The sequence below is a fragment of the Elgaria multicarinata genome, chromosome 2 (genome assembly GCF_023053635.1).
Source record: "Elgaria multicarinata webbii isolate HBS135686 ecotype San Diego chromosome 2, rElgMul1.1.pri, whole genome shotgun sequence".
Classification (NCBI taxonomy): Eukaryota; Metazoa; Chordata; class Lepidosauria; order Squamata; family Anguidae; genus Elgaria; species Elgaria multicarinata.
Window position 1 is genome coordinate 177,524,677 of NC_086172.1, and position 18,102 is coordinate 177,542,778.

The 18,102-nt window shown below is 46.0% G+C and overlaps 1 protein-coding gene across 1 annotated transcript in view; it reads left to right on the top strand.

Annotated features, from left to right (window-relative positions):
* The window catches only part of GCH1 (GTP cyclohydrolase 1), a 55,035-nt gene that overhangs the window by 20,310 nt on the left and 16,623 nt on the right, over positions 1–18,102 (top strand). The window contains exons 3-4 of the mRNA XM_063118505.1: positions 4,570–4,679; positions 16,531–16,586. Coding sequence (XP_062974575.1) covers positions 4,570–4,679; positions 16,531–16,586 — 166 coding nt within the window. The remainder of the gene's footprint in view (positions 1–4,569; positions 4,680–16,530; positions 16,587–18,102) is intronic.

Below are 18,102 nucleotides of genomic sequence, written 5' to 3' on the forward strand. Positions count from 1 at the left end.
TTAGTTTGCGTACGACTGCCTGATTTAAAATGGTGATTTACCTCTGAAGTGGCTGGCGGAAGCCAACAGATTGCTGGTGGAGAAGAGCAGATTTACCACAGAGTAAATATAACAGTACCTAGTGGAATAGGGTCAGCATCAAGGGTAGACATGGATGGCCCAGATTCCAGTAGGGAGGGCCTGTCAAAAAAACCCTGGCGTAGCTCTTCCTCTTCACCAAGGGAACCTGTTTGTTTGCCTTCCTCTGGCTCCAGCAAGCAGAACATAAGAACACCAGAAAAGCCCTGCTAGATCAGACCAAGGGTCCATCTAGTTCAGCACTCTGTTCACACAGTGGCCAAGCAGCCATCGGCCAAAGACCAACAAAGCAGGACATGGTGCAACAGCACCCTCCCACCCATGTTCCCCAGCAACTGGTGCACACAGGCTTACTGCCTCGGACGCTGGAGGTAACACACAACCATCAGGGCTAGTAGCCATCGATACCCTTCACCTCCAGGAATTTATCCACCCCCCTTTTAAAGCCATTCAAATGGGGGGCCATCACTACATCTTGTGGTAGTGAGTTCCATAGTTTAACCATGCGCAGTGTGAAGAAGTCCTTTTATGCGTCCTGAATCTCCTAGGAGAGCAAGAGATGTCGCGGCCTCCTTGTTCTCTGGCCCTGTGCCTGAGAAGCAAGCAAGTAGTAGCCATGAAGAGAGAGAGAGCAAGAAGAGCTGGTGACAATGGTGGTGAGAAGGTAGACTCATGGTGTGTAGAGCCCCATGAAGGGTAAGATGGTGGGTTTCCCATGTGGTGGGTCACTGCCCATGGAAACAGAATGCTGGACTATGCATGTTCACTGTGTGGTCGGAACGCTGGACTAGATGGACCCTTGGTCTGATCCAGCAGGGCACTTCTGATGTTCTTATGTTCTTATTTATTTATTTGCAACATTTATATACTGCTCCACATCTAAACAGGTTCCAGAGTGGTGAAAAATAGCAGATAAAAAGAATAAAGGAAAGGAAAGGAACCTCTTGTGCAAGCACTGAGTCATTTCATTGACGTTTTCTTGGCAGGCCTTATAGCGGGGTGGTTTGCCGTTGCCTTCCCCGGCCATTATTACCTTCCCCCAGCTAGCTGGGTACTCATTTTACCGACCTCGGGAGGATGGAAGGCTGAGTCGACCCTAGCCGGCTGCCTGAAACCAGCTTCCGCTGGGATCGAACTCAGGCCGTGGGGAGAGTTTCAGCTGCAGAAACTGCTGCTTTACTGTCTTAAAATCAAAACAAAACAGAATATCAATAAAAAAACCTGGCCGGTCAATTGAAGAAGCCCTCTTGAAATACAGATGTCTTCAGCAGGCACCAAAAAACACACAATGTTGCTGCCTGCCTAGCCTCCAGTGGCAGGGAATTCCATAGAAAGGGGGCCACCACACTGAAGGCTCTACTCTGGTGGGACTCCAGTTGGGCTGTCGGTTAATGCAGAACCTCTAAGAGTATGCTGTCTGATGACCTCAGTGACCGGGGAGGTTGGTAAGGGAGAAGGCACTCTCTCTGGTATCCTGGTCACAAGTTGTTTAGGGCTTTATACACTATCAGCAAAACCTTAAACCTGGACCGATAGCGAATAGACAGCCCAAGGGCCTTCCAAAAGAAGCCAGCACTGTTACTGTTCTGTATCATCCCTCACACAGCGATGTTCTTACACCCCACGGCCTGGATGGGACTTGGACTCTTGAGGGCTGTATTGGGGAATGATTTTGGCCGCTTGCAGATGGGTTTAGGGAAGAGGTTTTTTTGTTGGGCGGTAAATGAAGTTTGGCTTATTGGAAGAGAAGTATTGAAAGACCATCTGGGGCCTTAGCTAGACCTAGCTTTTGTTCCGGGGATGAGGAGGGGAGACCTCGTGTTGGAATTAACGTGAGATCTCACCCTCGTTTACACGTCAGGAAGAGAGGTGCTGCACCCGCCATTTTTTTAATTTTTAATTTTTAAATGAAGAGGTGCGCACGAACGCTTGTGCGCAGAGGTAGGGGTTTTTTTAAAATTATAATTTCCTCGCTCCCCCCATCCTACCCCCAGTGGGTGCAGCCCTGGCTCCACGCGAGTAATTGCGTGGAGCCGTCTCAAACTGCGGCAACGGGCCACACTTTCCGCGGCCCTGGGCTCAGCCCGGGACTGCGGAAAAAGCAGGCCCAAAGTGTAGGGCTGTATCCCAGGGCCAGGGAGAGTTGATGATCCCGGGATCCCCTGTGCAACATCTGGACGCACAGGGACGATCCCGGGTTTGCCCCGGGATAAAGGTAGATCTAACTAAGGCCTCAGTCATGGGTGCCCTTCTGAGCACTGGTTGTTTGCGCGGTCTCTCCTCTCCCCCGCCGCTGCCTCCTCGAGACACCCGGCCTGGGGACGGACACGACGCAACGAAACCGCGGCGTGCCTCCAGCCATGGTCGCCAGGGTTACCTGCATCAGCCTGGCAGCGCACAGGAAATTAAAACCACCCGTGATAGCATATCGCTATCGGCTCCAAATGGCAGCTCGTAGGTACATATGCCTGCGTCTGTGAGGGCGGGAGAGATGCGTCTGTGTGTGTCAGAGGAAGCTGTAAAAGAAAAGGCGGCTGGCACAGCTGTTGGGATTTTATATTAGCTTTTTAGTCACTTGGAGACAAGAACAAAGCTTTTGATGCCCTCAAACCCTTTGTTCTTATTCAGACTGGCTCTTTTTAAGGTGTCCAGGAACCATGTAGCAATGAGGTCACACTACGACTTTATTTATAGACTTTCTTTCGTCCGTGTTTTTTATCCCGAGGGATTGAGGCAGATAACCAAGACTGGAAACGTATTACGTTGGTGCTACTTGTTAACTAATTTTCCCAGTTGCTTCCCAGTCTGTTTCCTTGTCCTCCCATTAGGCATGTGAGGCAGGCTGTTATTACTTGCTTCTGAGGAGACACGTAGACTTACTTCTTAGGAGACATGTGTATCGACGCCTATTCAACTAGTTGTTCCTTGAGGCAAAGACATAAAAAGGACAAAGGGGAGAATTGGGAATGCTTGAAAAGAAAAGACGTTCCAAACTTTTATTTATTTCAAAAGAGGGAGGAGAGGAATCAGCATTGCAGGAATGGGGGGCCTTCTATATGCATAGGGTGACCGTATGGAAAGGAGGACTGGGCTCCTGTATCTTTAACAGCTGCATAGAAAGGGGGATTTCAGCAGGTGTCATTTGTTTGCATGAAGCACCTGGTGAAATTCTCTCTTCATCACCACAGTTCAAGCTGCAGGAACCCTATCCTATTGACCAGATGCAAAAGAGGGCAGGGCACCTGCAGCTTTCACTGTTGAGATGAAGAGGGGATTTCACCAGGTGCTGCATGCGTACAAATGACACCTGCAGAAATTCCCTTTTCTATGTAACTGTTAAATATGCAAGAGCCCTGTCCTCCTTTTCATATGGTCGCCCTATATACGCACCCAAAGCCCTGTGGTGGCTGTCAATCTGGGCTGCATCAGTTATATGATGCAGCTGCAGTTTCACAGCCACCGCAGGGCTTTCCCTTGAAATGCCAAAGGAGCCTTGACTTTTTTCCCTAGAGCGAGGCAAGTATGGCACACCTGCCATCTAGCCTTGCTCCAGAGTCGCAGCAGAGGCATGGCTGGGCAAATGACAACCCCTGATTGGTGTCCGTCTGCCCGGGCAGAGGACAGGGGTGTAGGCCTGGTGCTGGAAACCCTGCACTTGCCCTTTAGGGTGACCATATGAAAAGGAGGACAGGGCTCCTGTATCTTTAACAGTTGTATTGAAAAGGGAATTTCAGCAGGTGCCATTTGTATGCATGCAGCACCTGGTGAAACTTCCTCTTCATCACAACAGTTAAAGTGCAGGAACTTTTTGTGAACCGCCCAGAGAGCTTCGGCTATTGGGCGGTATAAAAATGTAATAAATAAATAAATAAAATAAATAAATATACTAGAGTGACCAGATTTAAAAGAGGGCAGGGCACCTGCAGCTTTAACTGTTGTGATGAAGAGGAAATTTCACCAGGTTCTCCATATATACAAATGACACCTGCTGAAATTCCCTTTTCAATACAACTGTTAAAGATACAGGAGCCCGGTCCTCCTTTTCATATGGTCACCCTCTTTCCCTGTGGCATTGGGATTCGCCGCCCCGCAGCAACAAAAGGGCGGGGTTTGAGCTCATTTCAGTGGCAACCTGCCACCGTATAAACAGCACTTAGGTTAATAATTTCTCACCATCTGGGGACATTAACTAGCGTCCTTCCTTTTTTGGTGTGTGGGGGGCACATTCGTTAAGCTTTGCAGGTGCCATGATGCGTGTGGAGTTTTACACACAAAAAAAGTCATCCCAAATGCAACATGTGGACATTCTCAGGAGTAAACTTCATTGACAACAATGTGAGCACCCTGAGTGCCATTTTTGAATAAAGGTGCCATCTATATATTCTTCAAGTAAATAAACTGGGAGTGGGGTTGGGAAGAAGCCGGCATAGACCACAATTGCTCATTTGTTGTGTTTTGCAACTGCTGCTAATACGACTGGCTTGATTTCAGATGTACTAAATGACGCCATATTTGATGAAGACCACGATGAGATGGTGATTGTGAAGGACATAGACATGTTCTCAATGTGCGAACATCACCTGGTTCCATTTGTCGGCAAGGTAATTTTAACTAACTCCAACCCTCTTCCCCTTTATGAATACGCCGGTGATTCGAAATGTTTGGTTCACAAAAGCTATTTGGGATTAATCAGCGAGTTACCAGAAGTGGAGACAGTGGCCGTAGCTAGACCTAAGGTTTATCCCAGGATTGTCCTGGGGTCAAACCTGTTCATCTAAGTGTCACACAGGGCATCCAGCGCTCAGGAAGGGACGAACCCGGGATGATCCTAGGATAAACCTTAGGTCTAGCTACGGCCAGTATGTCATTGGGGAGGTAGTAACTATGCCAGGAAGTAAGGCTATCAAAGTAAGATATAAAACACTTTGTGGAGCTTTTTAAGACCTCTGGCTGTTATTTTAATAATGTATTAGTTTTTATATGTTTTAATCAGTTTTATGTATTTTATAATATTTTGTATTCCATGTTGTTCTCCACCTCGATCCAGAGGGAGAGGCGGATTATTTTTATTATTATTATTATTAGTGGGGTGTCTTATGGTTTGTCCATGTGGCAACCTCCACGACGAGTTGAATGTGCCTCCAACTAAGCTCATTTCCAGAGAGTGGATGTGAACCTCTTTCCTGGGCTGGCCACCTGCTTGCCCTTTATGTACTTGTAAGTTGTTGTGGGACTAGTGTAGTTTGTGCATTATGTGTGGGGATCATTATATGTACACCTTCCGTGTGTTCCTGCCCGTTTGGGAAGATCATCATTAGAGGCTCCTCTCTGATTACTGCCACCTACAGTGGTACGACGGGTGGCTAACAGAGAAAGAGCCTTCACTGTAGCGGCCCCCTGTCTGTGGAACGTCATTCCAAGGAAGATCCGCCTGGCCTCTTCATTGTATACATTCAGAGGTCAGGTTAAGACCTTCCTCTTTTAATAGGCATTTCGTCTTTAATCGGCTGCTTTGATTATTAACTTTACTGCTGGCTGTTAAATATTCTTGATATTTGTAGGGTTTTTGGTGTTTTAATATTTTATTATTTTGATACTTTCATTTAGGGTGACCATATGGAAAGAAGGACAGGGCTCCTTTATCTTTAACAGTGGTGTTGAAATGGGAATTTTAGCAGGTGTCATTTGTAGGCATGCAGCACCTGTTGAAATTCATCACAACAGTTAAAGCTGCAGGAGCCCTGCCCTCTTTTGTATCCAGCCACACTAGGCAGGGCTCCTGCAGCTTTAACTGCTGTGATGAAGAAAGAATTTCCCCAGGTGCTGCATGTCTACAAATGACACCTGAAATTCTCTTTTCTATTCAACTGTTAAAGATACAGGAGCCCAGTCCTCCTTTCCATATGGTCACCCTACTTTCATTGTTGTATTTATTATTTGTGTGGTGGGACAATGTTTTATTGTTGGTTTGTATGATAGTAAACCACTCCAAGGGCATTTACCAGTTGGGTGGTATATAAATGTACTAAATATGTAAATAAGTAAAATATTTATTTATTTAATTAATTTAATTACGTTTATATACCGCCCCATAGCCGATGCTTTCTGGGCAGTTTACAAAAAATATTGTGAATCAAGGAAGAGGGAGTAGTAGTAAATGTGACTACAGGGAAAGTGGATCGGTTAAAAAAATGAGATTCTGCCCCTTTTCTTTTCTGGAATGATCATTTTGTACATCACTACTCAGCGGCAATAGGTATGGTCTCTCCTTTCACATAATCCAGGTCTGTTATTCTCTATCTTCTCTTACGCCTGCCCTCATGTCCTGTTCAATTATGTTTTATATTGACTCCTTCTTTACCCCACCTCTCACAGTTGGATCTTTAAACGAGCGAAGCTGTCATCTCGTATCAATACTTCTATAGTCCCATTATGAGCGTCATCACACAGGGGGAAACCGCGTTTCCTTACCGTCGCTTCTCCGCCCGTGTGTTTGTCCCTCATTACTTCCTCTTTTGAAAGAGGAAGTAAACAACGTGCCCGTGGGCCGTTTGGGTCCCGCTGCTTTTCCTGCACACAGCAGGAGATAGCGGCAACTTCCGCCTTTAAAAATAAGTCGGACGTACTGGGGTGTTTATTTGTCACGCAAAGAAGGCTAGAAGGCGACATCGTGAGAGGGACCCGCGAAAATCTGTGAGTGCCCAGCAACGAGTGTGAAATAAAACGCTCATCTGATGGAGCTCTTATTTATTATGACCGTTGATATTCTACATCTCTCCAGTTCTATGGTCCATGCAAGGAATTGGCAGGCCAGGTTTTTCAGGTTATTCTCTTGTTTTTGGACAAATTACTAGTCCTCATGGATGAACACACATGGGTGGTGGGTGGTGATGTCTAGGGTGTTTGGAACCAAGAGATAGGAGGTTTGTCTCGTTTTTGTGCCTCTTTGCTATCCCCTGTCCTCCAAGCTCAATTACATGATACACATACACATACCCTTCCTTCCTTCCATCCTTCATGGCCACACTCAAAAGTAATGAAAAATCTGAGAAGGAACACAAAAAGCAGCTTAGTAATAATTTGGAAAGGTGAGAAAATCATTATTATTTCCAGTGAACGTTCTGCGTTTTTAAATAAAAGGGCATGAGTTGCCATCAGTGTGGCGGCTCTTAACACCTGACACCAGAGTGCAGGACACGGAATAACGGGCTCAAGTGACAGGAAGCCAGATTCCAGCTGGACATCAGGAAAAACTCCCTGACTGTTAGAGCAGTACGACAATGGAATCAGTGACCCAGGGAGGTGGTGGGCTCTCCCACACTAGAGGCCTTCAAGAGGCAGCTGGACAACCACCTGTCAGGGATGCTTTAGGGTGGATTCCTGCATTGAGCAGGGGATTGGACTCCATGGCCTTGTAGGCCCCTTCCAACTCTGCTATTCTACGATTCTATGACCCTGGCATATTGGGTTGTCACCATTTGAACGGGCTTCTCTAGCAGTCCCTCTTAACGGCACCTTGATCTGTAGCAAATTAGGGAAGCGGCCATAGCTCAGTCGCAGAGCGGCTGCTTTGTATGCAGAAGATCACCGGTTCAAACCCCACCATGTCCAGTTTAAAAAAGGGGTCTGGGAGCAAATGACGTGAGCGGCCTTTCCCTATCTGACAGCTTGGATGGAGAACAGCTGCCAGTCAGAGAAGATGGTTCTACGCTCGTTGGAGGGATAGTCTGTAAGGCAGGGTTCTATACTGAAGGAGGCCACGATCAGCTATGCCAAGGAAAATGTCACTTGCTGATTTCTGTATACCTGTTAAAGACCCAAGACCAGAGCAGGCTGGGCTATTTCTAGGGTGATATCCAAAGACAAGAGTTAAGGAAAATGGTTGTATTTACAAAGTATAATCACCAATGCTTGGTGATTATATTTTGTAAATACAACCATTTCCCTTAACTCTTGTCTTTGGCTATTAGCCTGTTTTGTTAAGGACCATACTCTTTTTTTCCTATACTATTTCTAGAGTGACCCTATGAAAAGGAGAACAGGGCTCCTGTATCTTTAACAGTTGCTTAGAAAAGGAAATTTCAGCAGGTGTCATTTGTATATATGGAGAACCTGATGAAATTCCCTCTTCATCACCACAGTTAAAGCTGCAGGAGCTATACTAGAGTGACCAGATTTAAAAGAGGGCAGGGCACCTGCAGCTTTGACTGTTGTGATGAAGAGGGAATTTCACCAGGTTTTCCATATATACAAATGACACCGGCTGAAATTCCCTTTTCAATACAACTGTTAAAGATACAGGAGCCCGGTCCTCCTTTTCATAGGGTCACCCTACTATTTCTGGACCACCAACCACAAATTATGGCAAAGAGGGAAGGGACCTTAAATGCATAAAATTGTTTAGATATATGTGTGTCTGTGTGTATGCTGCCTGTTTATATGTTTGTATGTAAATGGTTTGTTATGCTATGTATAATGTGTTAATGGTTTTTAATCTTTTTAAACCACTTAGAGAGCTTCGTAATGTAATAAATTATATATTTATTACATATATATATATATATATAGAGAGAGAGAGAGAGAGAGTGTAAAATAGCACAACAGCAAAGCAATGAGGAGGTTCTTAAGTTAAAATATATAAGAAAGATATATAGACTAACAACAGAGTAATTTCAAAATATATTTAGAGCTAAATGTTTCGGCTTCTGCCCTCATCAGTAGCTGTGATGTGTGTTGTTGTTGTTTTAAATAATACAGAAAAAAAGTAGAAGCACTATTCCCCACGTTTTTCAACAGGTTTCCCAAACTAGGTAGGGGATTCAAATATGCTAGTATTGGTAGCAAACTTTTTCCATTTCCCCCCCTGCTCCTGCAAAAATAAAATAAAATTAAAACTAGGAGGCAAGGGAATCCAACTCCATTTACTAGAATAAATGCATCTGCTTTGAGCGTCTTGTTTTTAATTGTGTTTCAGAGATTCCATGGCTAGCAAAGCACTGGAATTTCATGGGTGGCAAAGAGCAGGGTGACGAAAAATGAGACGGGAGGATTCACATCGCTGCCTCTTAGGACGGAAAGTCTTGCTCGTTTGATGCGGTTTTTCAGAGTGACGGGGGCGCAGCAGGGAGAACGGCTCTCCGGCGTCTGCCAGTGAATCTTCCAGATGCGATTTCCAAAGACCTTTCTGTAGCAAAAGTCTTCTGCCGGCTTCCTTCTTGAAACGCCGCTCTGCTCTCGCTGCGTCGGCTTTGCCTCGGCGGTAATAGGTTCTGACATTTCATTTCAAAGCCCTCCGTGCAGGGGCCCCGGTGGCCTGCCTTGCGGGAAGGCGTCTGCGCATTAAATCTGATCGCCCTGGACATACGCTTTGATCTCTTCCAGGTCACGCGGCCCGTTTGAAAAGCCCCTCTGCGCAGCACAGGACCTTCTGTGAACGATTCTCTGTCAAGCTCACCTTTTGCTTCCATGACCCCCGTGCCTAGTCTTTCTCATTTTGAAATAGAAGATGTGCAGAAACAGGCTTTCTACTTTGATGACAGTTCTGAACCTGAACCCTATGAAGAGAGACTGAAAGAACTGAACGACACTGAAAGAACTGGGCATGTTTAGCCTGGAGAAGAGAAGATTGAGGGGAGACATGATAGCACTCTTCAAATACTTAAAAGGTTGTCACACAGAGGAGGGCCAGGATCTCTTCTTGATCCTCCCAGAGTGCAGGACACGGAATTATGGGCACAAGTTAAAGGAAGTCAGATTCCAGCTGGACATCAGAAAAAACTTCCTGACTGTTAGAGCAGTACAACAATGGAATCAGTTGCCTGGTGAGGTTGTGGGCTCTCCCACCCTAGAGGCCTTCAAGTAGCAGCTGGACAACCACCTGTCAGGGATGCTTTAGGGTGGATTCCTGCATTGAGCAGGGGGTTGGACTCGATGGCCTTGTAGGCCCCTTCTAACTCTGCTATTCTATGAAAGACCAGAGATGTGTCTTTTCGGTCGTCGATGCCTGTTGTGCCTTGCGAGAGGAGAAAGAAACTGGGAGAGCAAACACCCTTTCCTTCCAGGTTCTCCAACACACTAGGGGCACAGTGCCCCTCTTTTTCTCTCCCCCAGCACCCATAGGTGAAGCAAAGATGGGCAAAGAATCAGCATAGTGCCACAAATCTCCATAAGTTCTTGCATGTTCAGTTTGATTTGATTTGTTATTATGCTGTATTTATTTTATTTATATAGGCCCCGTTCAGAAGACACCTTAAACCATGGCTTTAATCATGGTGGTTAAGCCAGAAAGTTGGGCTGTGTTCAGAAGACACCTTAAACCACAGCTTTAACCATGGTGAATAAAGCAAAAAACCTTATTCACTGCGGTTAAAGCTGTGGTTTAAGGTGTCTTCTGAACACAGCCTGGCTTTCTGGCTTAACCACTGTGGTTAAAGCCATGGTTTAAGGTGTCTACTGAATGGGCCCATAGCATCTTCAGGGTTCATTAGAGTAGAGGAGGACAATTTAAAATTTATTTTGATTGATTGATTGCATTTCTATACCGCCCAATAGCCGAAGCTCTGGGTGGTTTACAAAATTAAGACAATTGAAAGTATAAAACCACAGTATAAAACCATAATATAAAACACAACATAAAAGCACAACAAAGATAAAAACAGCAGCAATGCAAAAATACCAATTTAAAATACAAATTTAAAACAGCAAAGTTAAAATTAATTTATAGACTTAAAATACTGGGAGAGTAAAAAGGTCTTCACCTGGCGTCTAAAAGCATATCATGTAGGTGCCAAGCGAACCTCCTTAGGGAGCTCATTCCACAGCCGGGGTGCCACAGCAGAGAAGGCCCTGCTCCTCCTGGTAGCCCCCTGCCTCACTTCCTTGTGGGGAGAAACAAAGGAAGAAAAGGAAAATGGAAGCCATGAGCGACAGGGAAGTAATAGGCACTTGTTTCAGTTACACGTCCTTAAACTGAATTGCAGATAGGTATGGCAACTGGGTTGCCTGCTCCAGATCTCTCCTGTATATTAGAGGAGTTGAGTCTCTTTCATTCCATGGGCTGAAATCCAGTTCTCTCAGGGGCTGGATTCCAGTAGTGGGCAGGGTCAAAATTCCAAAAATACCACATTTTCTAGCATTTCAGCCTACTGGATTGGGAAACCCCACCCCATCCCACCAAATCTGGGAAACCCAACAATTGGCGTTGGGAGGAAAGGGGGTGAGTGTAGTCACCTGGGGACTGCAGGCAGGTCAGATTTGGACTGCAAACAGGTCTGAGATCATAGAATCATAGAATAGCAGAGTTGGAAGGGGCCTTCAAGGCCATCGAGTCCAAAGCCCTGCTCAATGCAGGAATCCACCCTAAAGCATCCCTGACAGAGGGTTGTCCAGCTGCCTCTTGAAGGCCTCTAGTGTGGGAGAGCCCACAACCTCCCTAGGTAACTGGTTCCATTGTCGTACTGCTCTAACAGTCAGGAAGTTTTTCCTGATGTCCAGCTGGAATTTGGCTTCCTGTAACTTGAGCCCCTTATTCCGTGTCCTGCACTCTGAAAGGATCAAGAAGAGATCCTGGCCCTCCTCTGTGTGACAACCTTTTAAGTATTTGAAGAGAGCAATCATGTCTCCCCTCCATCTTCTCTTCTCCAGGCTAAACCTGCCCAGTTCTTTCAGTCTCTCTTCATAGGGCTTTGTTTCCAGACCCCTGATGATCCTGGTTGATCCTACACTCCCAGTTTTTACGAGGGTCCATGAAGCTCAGCGCACAGTGTGTGAGTAAACATCCCACCACCACCACCACCACCTCCTCCCGTCTGTTAAGTGTGCCATTAGACTTGGGGCTTGAGGAGGAAGCATCTTGCCACTGAGGCCATATTCTGGGAGAATTTCAGCTGCAGCCTAGAGTCCATGTTTTTGGTCCTCTGAGACTTGACAGTGGCCGACGCCTTCCCCGGAACCTACGGAAGAAGAGCTGGTGTATTCTCCTTATGTTCTTCCAACTGGATGACCCCCCCAAAGCTGCCCTATGGAGTTGACTCTCTGTGCTGACCCTCCCTCATAAGCCTACGACATTGTGACGCCCATAAGATTCTTCTCTCCGGAGACAGCACATTCTGTGGCTTTTCGAAGTATTTCTGTTTTGTTTTGTTTTTCTTGCTAAGTAGTTTCAGCTCATGTGAGGTGGCACAACGTGTCCCTTCTTACTGCACTGAAGGAATCACTTTCCATGTTCTGCTAAGCTCCAATCAGTCCTTTGATCATATATATATATATATATATATATATATATATATATACACACACACACACACACACACACACACACACACACACACACACACCCATTCAGAGAGAAGACTTGGACGTTGCATTTGTTAATTAATGGGATCAGGGTTCTAGTTTTACTCTTCCAGGGTAGGTCTCAATGAAATGCAGAATAGGTAAAAAAGCTGTTGTGTTTTCTTTAATCACGCGCCCTTCTTGATGGGAGCCTGCAGTTTTTTGAGCTTTACACGAACTCATAAGAACATAAGTGCCATGCTGGATCAGACCAAGGCCGTAGCTAGACCTAAGGTTTATCCCAGGATTGTCCTGGGGTCAAACCTGTTCATCTAAGTGCCACACAGGGCATCCAGCGCTCAGGCAGGGGTGAACCCGGGATGATCCTGGGATAAACCTTAGGTCTAGCTACGGCCCAAGGGTCCATCTAGTCCAGCACTCTGTTCACACAGTGGCCAACCAGCCATCGGCCAGGGATGAACAAGTAGGACATGGTGCAACAGCACCCTCCCACCCATTTTCCCCAGCAACTGGTGCACACAGGCTTACTGCCTCGAATACTGGAGATAGCACACAACCATCAGGCTAGTAGCCATGGATAGCCTTTGCCTCCAGGAATCTAGCCAACCCCCCTTTTAAAGCCATCCAGCTTGGTGGCCATCACTGCATCTTGTGGTAGAGAGTTCCATCATCAGGTAGAATGGAAGAGTGCCCCAAACAGAAAGCGTAACTCAGAAGCACGTGCCATCAGAAATGCCTCTTTTAAAACAGGGGAAGTGAACTTGTTTGTACCTTCCCAGAATGCGTGACAATGGGTTAGAGCAAGTTATTAATGCCTAGTCAGGGCCAGTGCAACCATATGATCTGGGCTCAGCAGCTGCTTAGGGCAATCCTGGAATATGTATCATGCCCATAGGAATGCATGAGTCCAGGTTCTCATGTATCTTTATTAATTAATATTTTTATTTATTTCATTTATATACTGCCCAATAGCCGAAGGTATTGGACATGGCCAGCACTCCGTGCGAATCAAGTGAACTCCAGAATCCTCTGGAATGTCACAGGGGTGGTGTCAGCATCAGGCTTGTTCTCCCTAATGTGTTGGACTGGGTTTTGGAGGCTGAAGAAATAGACCAGCAAAGATAGGAAGCGTGGAAGGAAATTCTCCAAGGGCGTTCCTAGACAAGGCCTTAGCGCGCCTTGAGAGCCGGTTTCCCTGCTGTGCGTCCACATGACGCACAGGGGAATCCGGCTCCAGGCCGCACTGAAACCTCCTCTAATGCGCCATAAGCGAAGTCGGTTATGGCGCGCCTTTTCCGCAGCTCCGGCCTCCGTCTAGAGACTTCCGTGGCTTTTTGCGGCTACTCGCTTACTCGCGAGTAGCCGCAAAAAGCCGCAGACTGGGCACAACGCTGAGCACTGTGCCCATCGGCCGGGGGGGGGGGGGAGGGGAGATCCCTGGGGGGGGAGAAGGGAGCACAGACGACACAGAACACACACACACACACACACACACACACACGGAGGGAGAAGAAGCACAGACGACACAGAACACACACACACACATGGAGGGAGAAGGAGGAGAGACAACACAGAACACACACACACACACACATGGAGGGAGAAGGAGGAGAGACAACACACGGGACACGGAGGGAGAGAAAGATCAGGAAGAGATCAGGAGCGGCTGGGGGTGTTAACTAAAAAAAACCCCTTACCTTCTCCGCAGTCTTCGGGCCGCACGTGGCCCCTTTAAACTTAAAAAAAAAATGGCGGACGCTGCAGGGATCCCGATGTCCCTGCGCGTCCCGCGTCTGGAAGCCTGGGCAGCGTGCGCTAACATCAGCGCGCCGTCGCCCCGCCTCCCTGCCAGCTTATCCCGGCAGGTCTAGCAAAGCCCCAAGACTCTCCAGGAGTCAAGGTGGAATCTTCCCAGGAGCTTACCGGACAGGATGCCCAGGCTCAGAGATCATCCTGGGAACTCAGTCTTTGTCATAGGGAAGGAAACATCCGAGTTGACAGATCCCAGACTCTGCCACAGGATCGAGCGTATGAAATTGAGAGGAAGAGGGAGACAGTCTGCTAGGTTAGCTGCTCACCAGAGGTTTCAATTTGAAGACCCTCCCTGAAGGAGGGGTTCCGTAAAAGCCTGTTGGGCACTGTGGCAAACTGTCTATTTAATTGATAGGCAACTGCCTTGCTTTATTAGGCTAATTAAACTTAGAGGATAGCTCCTAGCATTCACACTCCCATCAGGCGTGAAAAGATGTATATTTATATCTCTATAGATTTCATGGCACACCTCTATTGTATCACATCTTCCTTAGAGGGTTTAGAAACACAACAGGTTGTGGGGTGCATTTGCACTGTCGACGTCACCGTTTACTTGCAACCTACTTTTTCCTCCCAAAAGGAGTCCAAGGCAGCTAACAACAGCAAACAGAAACAAATACAATGGTATCAAACAATATCAAAAATCAGTAACACAAAAATGATCTAACAATAAAAATACAACAAACCTGTAAACAAACTTTCAAATCAAGGCTGCTATCTTCAGTATCGGAGGCAGTAAGACTGTGCACCAATTGCTGGGGAACATGGGTAGGAGGGTGCTGTTGTACCATGTCCTGCTTTGTTGGTCCCTAATTTGCAGATGACACAAAATTGGGTGGGATAGCTAATACCCTGGAAGACAGAAACAAACTTCAAAGTGACCTTGATAGGGTGGAGTACTGGGCTGAAAACAACAGAATGAAATTGAATAGGGATAAATGCCAAGTTCTACATTTAGGAAATAGAAACCAAATGCACAGTTACAAGATGGGGGATACTTGGCTCAACAATACTACAAACGAGAAGGATCTTGGAATTGTTGTAGATCGCAAGCTGAATAGGAGCCAACAGTGCGATATGGCTGCAAGAAAGGTAAATGTTATTTTGGGCTGCATTAATAGAAGTATAGCTTCCAAATCACGTGAGGTACTGGTTCCTCTCTATTCGGCCCTGGTTAGGCCTCATCTAGGGTATTGTGTCCAGTTCTGGGCTTCACGATTCAAGAAGGACGCAGACAAGCTGGAGCGTGTTCAGAGGAGGGCAACCAGGATGATCAGGGGTCTGGAAACTAAGCCCTATGAAGAGAGACTGAAAGAACTGGGCCTGTTTAGCCTGGAGAAGAGAAGATTGAGGGGAGACATGATAACACTCTTCAAATACTTAAAGATTGTCACACAGAGGAGGGCCAGGACCTCTTCTCAATCCTCCCAGAGTGCAGGACACGGAATAACGGGCTCAAGTTAAAGGAAGCCAGATTCCAGCTGGACATCAGGAAAAACTTCCTGACTGTTAGAGCAGTACGACAATGGAATCAGTTGCCTGGTGAAGTTGTGGGCTCTCCCACACTAGAGGCCTTCAAGAGGCAGCTGGACAACCATCTGTCAGGGACGCTTTAGGGTGGATTCCTGCATTGAGCAGGGGGTTGGACTCGATGGCCTTGTAGGCCCCTTCCAACTCTGCTAGTCTATGATTCTATGACCCTTGGTCTGATCCAGCAGGGAACTTCTTATGTTCTTAAGTTCAAAGACTTTTCTGTTCCATCTGGCCTTTGGTGAATGAACTAGACCTCTGTCTGTGTCAAGGATTTTTTAAAAATTGTCATTTTAAATGTTTAAATGTTTTAATATTGGAATATATTTAATATACTTTTAACTTTTGTATATCCTTCTTTATAGGTTTTGAATGTATATGTTTAAATTTTTTGATGCCACCTTGAGGCCCAACATTGGGCAAAAGGCGGGATAATAATAATAATAATAATAATAATAATGATGATGATGATGATGATGATGATGATGATGATGATGTGGTGTTAAATTCTACATGGATTTGTGTAGCCATTGTTAGTCTTTGAAATAAGCTTAATAAACTTTAAACATCTCAAGATCTTGCATTACTTCTTCCATTATTTACAGGAAGGAAAGAAAAATGGGAAGTGAGTTCATCAAAGCATGTTGAGTTTCTGCTTGCCGTTGCCCAACTGCATGCCCGTTTGCTCCTTCCACATGTTAAAAAGCACATTTCCGGGTCATGGATGATACAGCATGGATGCACACGCATGAACCTCTGGTCTTGTCAAATAGCATTTTGTGATGTGTTTCATAGCCTTTTCTCCCTCTGCTCCAGGTGCACATCGGGTATCTCCCTAACAAGCAAGTGCTAGGACTCAGCAAACTTGCAAGGTAAGGTCCACAGGTAATTAAAGTAATGCAGATGAGTAAAACAGATTATCCTGTATGAAGTATATTAAGGTGCATAAGCTGACCCTTCTCTAAATTCCAGCGATCTGCATTATTATCGGTAAGCCTTTCGGATTTTGGACAAGACAAACCTGTGCTTAAGCTGCTTCCAATTAGACAATGACCTGGTTTTCACGTAACGGCAGCTCAGGTTGAGTATGGGTTGTTGAATCCTCCTCTGGGTGCCTACTCTGAAGGAAGCTCAGAGGATGGCAACAAGGGAGAGGGCCTTTTCAGTGGTGGCCCCCCAATTATGGAATGATCTCCCCAATGAGGCTCACCTGGCGCCAACATTGCTATCTTTTCAGCGCGAGGTCAAGACTTTTCTCTTCTCCCAGGCATTTAACAGCAAATGCTGAGTTTTTTAACTGACCCAGAATAGTTGTTTTAAAGGGATATTGTCTGTTTTTATGCTTTTTAAGGTTTAAAATTTTGTATATTTGTTTTTAATGTTCACTGTTTTAATTTTCGTAAACCGCCTAGAGAGCTTCGGCTATTGGGCGGTATATAAATGTAAATAATAACAACAATAATAATAATAATGGGTTGTTGTTGAATTGTGGATTGTTGTTACATACAAGCTCTTTACTATAGTTTAACGATGAGTTGTTAACCGTGAACCACTCAGCGTTCACAACTCAACAGCAAACCCTGGTTTCTCTTCTCGGGATGTTAGTGGTTAACAGTCCATAGTTAAACCACAATGCAGGGTTCACAAGTAACAACAACCCATGATTCAATGACAACCCATACTTAACCCATACTCTGGGTTGTCATTACACTCAGAGATTCAAGTTCATGATACATGATTCAAAAACAGGCTTTGGGTCACAATTTAGGAGGAGGCAAAAATGTCCCAGGCAAAAATGGAGACAGTTCCCAACCATTAGATCTCCAAGCTCAGGAGTCCAAGCTGACTTGGGTTCAGGGTTAGGAATAGTTGTAGCTAGGCAGAGTCCTTGCTCTTGGGGTAGCCCCTTTTAACATGATTGCTACTTGGGAAGGGTCCCAGCTGAACTACGTGCAGGGGTTTGAGAACAAACTAGGCTGAACTTGGGTTCAAGGTTACAAGAACTAAGTTGTGACAAGGCAAAATCCTGGCCTGTTGGGAGGCGTTCCACAATTCAGGATTTCACGTGGCAGGGTGCCATGTCAAACTTGACCTAGGAATTCAGGCATGGACTAGACAGGAAAAACATCCTGACCATTAGAGCTGTACAACAATGGAACCCGTGACCTAGGGAGGTTGTGGGCTCTCCCGCCCTAGAGGCCTTCAAGAGGCAGCTGGACAACCATCTGTCAGGGATGCTTTAAGGCGGATTCCTGCATTGAGCAGGGGGTTGGACTCGATGGCCTTGTAGGCCCCTTCCAACTCTACTATTCTATGATCCTATGTAAATAAGAATTCACTACCCTGACTTCCAACACATAAAGAAAGAGGAGGCAGGGAGCACCATCA